We start from the raw sequence: 2,476 nt of genomic DNA on the forward strand, positions 1-2,476 counted from the left end.
GTCGATATCCCTAGTTGTTTTCTATTTATATTGGACCATCCAGCCTTTTTTTTTTTGGCTTGCAACACCCTCGACAGGCATTCGAACTAACTGAATGATAATACATTTGAAGTGAAAATGTAATCTACTAATCACATTGAGCCCCATTTGGCAGCAATTTTTCATCCTAAATAATCAATTTTTTTTTACCGTTATTTCACTATTCCAACCGTGATTTTTTACTTCTTCACTTACAGGTAGACCCACTTTTTTCTCTAACGGTCAAAAAATCAATTCTCATAATTACCACCGATCAGCCCTGAGTCTCCATCTCGAGTTATTCAATGCCTTGAATCCAAGCAAGTGAATGTTGCTTGATTAATGATAACAGTTAAGACTGATCAACAACTCAAGATTTTGGAACAAAAACTTGACATTCTTTAACATCATCAGAGAGCTTACTGTACCTAATATATAAACATCTGAGTATAAAGGATTAATGCTCAAGGTGGAAAACATATTTCTGTCAAGTGCTGTAATTTACTCAAATCTAGCTTCTGCTCTGTTGCAACAGCCTGCTTCTTCACAGTTAGCATTTGAGAGGCATGATCCAACGTCCAACCACGTTCTAGTGCATCTGCAAGCAACCGACAAGGGTTACCACGAGTTAGCAGTAGAATTAAGTATCCATCCCACCAATTTCATGTAAAAGCAGCTGATTGCCATGCAATTTTTCAACAGCTAAAAGTTGCTAGGAGTTGAGGACGGCAAACTAGAAGAATTAAAAATTACTTTTCTACAGAGAGGGAAAATGATAATTATATACGAGGAGAGTGTCAATGACGACACTAGAATTCTATCTCATCGTCAATCAACGTTATAAAATTACTTTATCTAATTCTTCCATCCCACCGAGACCCACCAATCCAAAAACGAAATAATAAGGCATTCACGATTTAGTATTTACAAAGTTTTCTAACTCGATAGGAAGAATTCAACTTGCAGCATTAAAACAAGTATCATGCTTTAAATGCAATTTAGTGTTATAAGCCATAAGAAAAAAGGGTAAGAGGTTACAGTTTGCAGCATCATCGGCATTCAGTCCAAGGAAAAGAGCTGTATCTTGTGTGCTAATTGTAGAATAAGCAGAAACCAGCAGCTCAAACATCATTTCTGTGTAAAGTTCTGCAGGAAACTCATACTAGAAAATAAAATCAAAACCAGATGCCTGGGAACCGTAAGTCAAACAACACAAATAGTCAATAGGGACATTCTCCCTGGCCAAAAATATAAAGGAACTATCCAGGAAAAAGTAAAAGTAAATTTTTAGTGCTCAATTTCTATGAACAGGTGTAAAAAGAATTTCGATTTTAACCAAATCCCCACCCCGAAAGAAAGGACGAAGGAAAACTAATATACTGCGGTTTCGAAGTTATCTGAGATAAATCCCATGCATTCAAAAATCACCGTGATATTGTGTTCAACCATCTTCTCATTATGAGGAAATATATTTTACATTCTTCACATTTTCTAATCCCAAAAATTATTCCACAAAACTCAGCAAATGCAAAGAGGATTAGCTCTGTAAAATTCAGCACTTTATTGATGACCTGTGGAGGGAACACAATGTTGGGAAATTAGACCGCTACTAATTCCGCCAGGATCAGTGGGACGCAGAATAATTTAAACTGAGAAGAAATAAATGTAGCAAAAATAATAAGTGCAAGTGACACAAGAATTTACGTGGTTCGGCAATTGTGCCTACGTCCACAAACCCACACCAATTCTTTTACTATATCAACAAGAGAATAAAAGGAGTACAACAAATACACTCTCTGTATTTTATTTGCCTACGCAAAGACAATCTCTCTATTTTTCTCTCGTTAATTTTCTGCACAAACGAAAGCCTAACTGCTTCTCACTTTGTGCTTGCTCACTATCTCTCGTATTTTCACTCAACACTTTTGCACTTGTTTTTGCTCTCACTTTGGCACATTTCTTCCTTTGTTTTGGCCTCCAATTTATAGGAAATTTTTCACCTCCCTCATTAATGCGAATCCAACATTTTTCACAAAGTTGGTTTGCATGGCAAAGAATTTCTTCCAAAAAAATTTCGGTGGCAGCTGCATGGTTTGAAACCTTTTCCATCCACATTGCTTTGTCAACAATTGCTTACCATGCATGCAAAGTCTTCAACATTTGCTGCCATATGTGTCTGCCACTATTTGGAAATTTTTGCCTGACACATGAGAAATTTGTGAAGCCTATAACTTAGGCTCCATATTTTTAACAATCTCCCACTTGGAGACTAATGTGGCTTCACCTTGAGACATCCTGTGAGCAGTTCCTTTTTAGTAAAATTGGTGTACATTACCTTCCTCATCTTCATTTTAGAAGGCCAACTGAAGTTAAATACAACTCCAGTTTTTTCGTAGTTACCGTCTTGGTTAACATATCAGCTGGGTTTCTGCTGCCCTGGATCTTTTCCAGTGTTAAT

At 36.7% G+C, this 2,476-nt stretch overlaps 1 protein-coding gene across 1 annotated transcript; it reads right to left on the reverse strand.

Moving 5' to 3' along the window:
* Window positions 1-328: 328 nt before the first annotated feature.
* Window positions 329-2,468, reverse strand: LOC111376367 (COP9 signalosome complex subunit 8-like). The gene is made up of 2 exons (XM_022999325.1): window positions 1,057-2,468; window positions 329-616 (listed from the first exon to the last, which is right to left on the reverse strand). Exons 1-2 carry the CDS (start codon window positions 1,148-1,150, stop codon window positions 483-485), a joined length of 228 nt encoding a protein of 75 aa, XP_022855093.1. The 5' UTR covers window positions 1,151-2,468; the 3' UTR covers window positions 329-482.
* Between the last annotated feature and the right edge of the window lie 8 nt (window positions 2,469-2,476).

This window comes from Olea europaea, unplaced genomic scaffold (assembly GCF_002742605.1).
Source record: "Olea europaea var. sylvestris unplaced genomic scaffold, O_europaea_v1 scaffold1497, whole genome shotgun sequence".
In the NCBI taxonomy this organism is placed as follows: Eukaryota; Viridiplantae; Streptophyta; class Magnoliopsida; order Lamiales; family Oleaceae; genus Olea; species Olea europaea.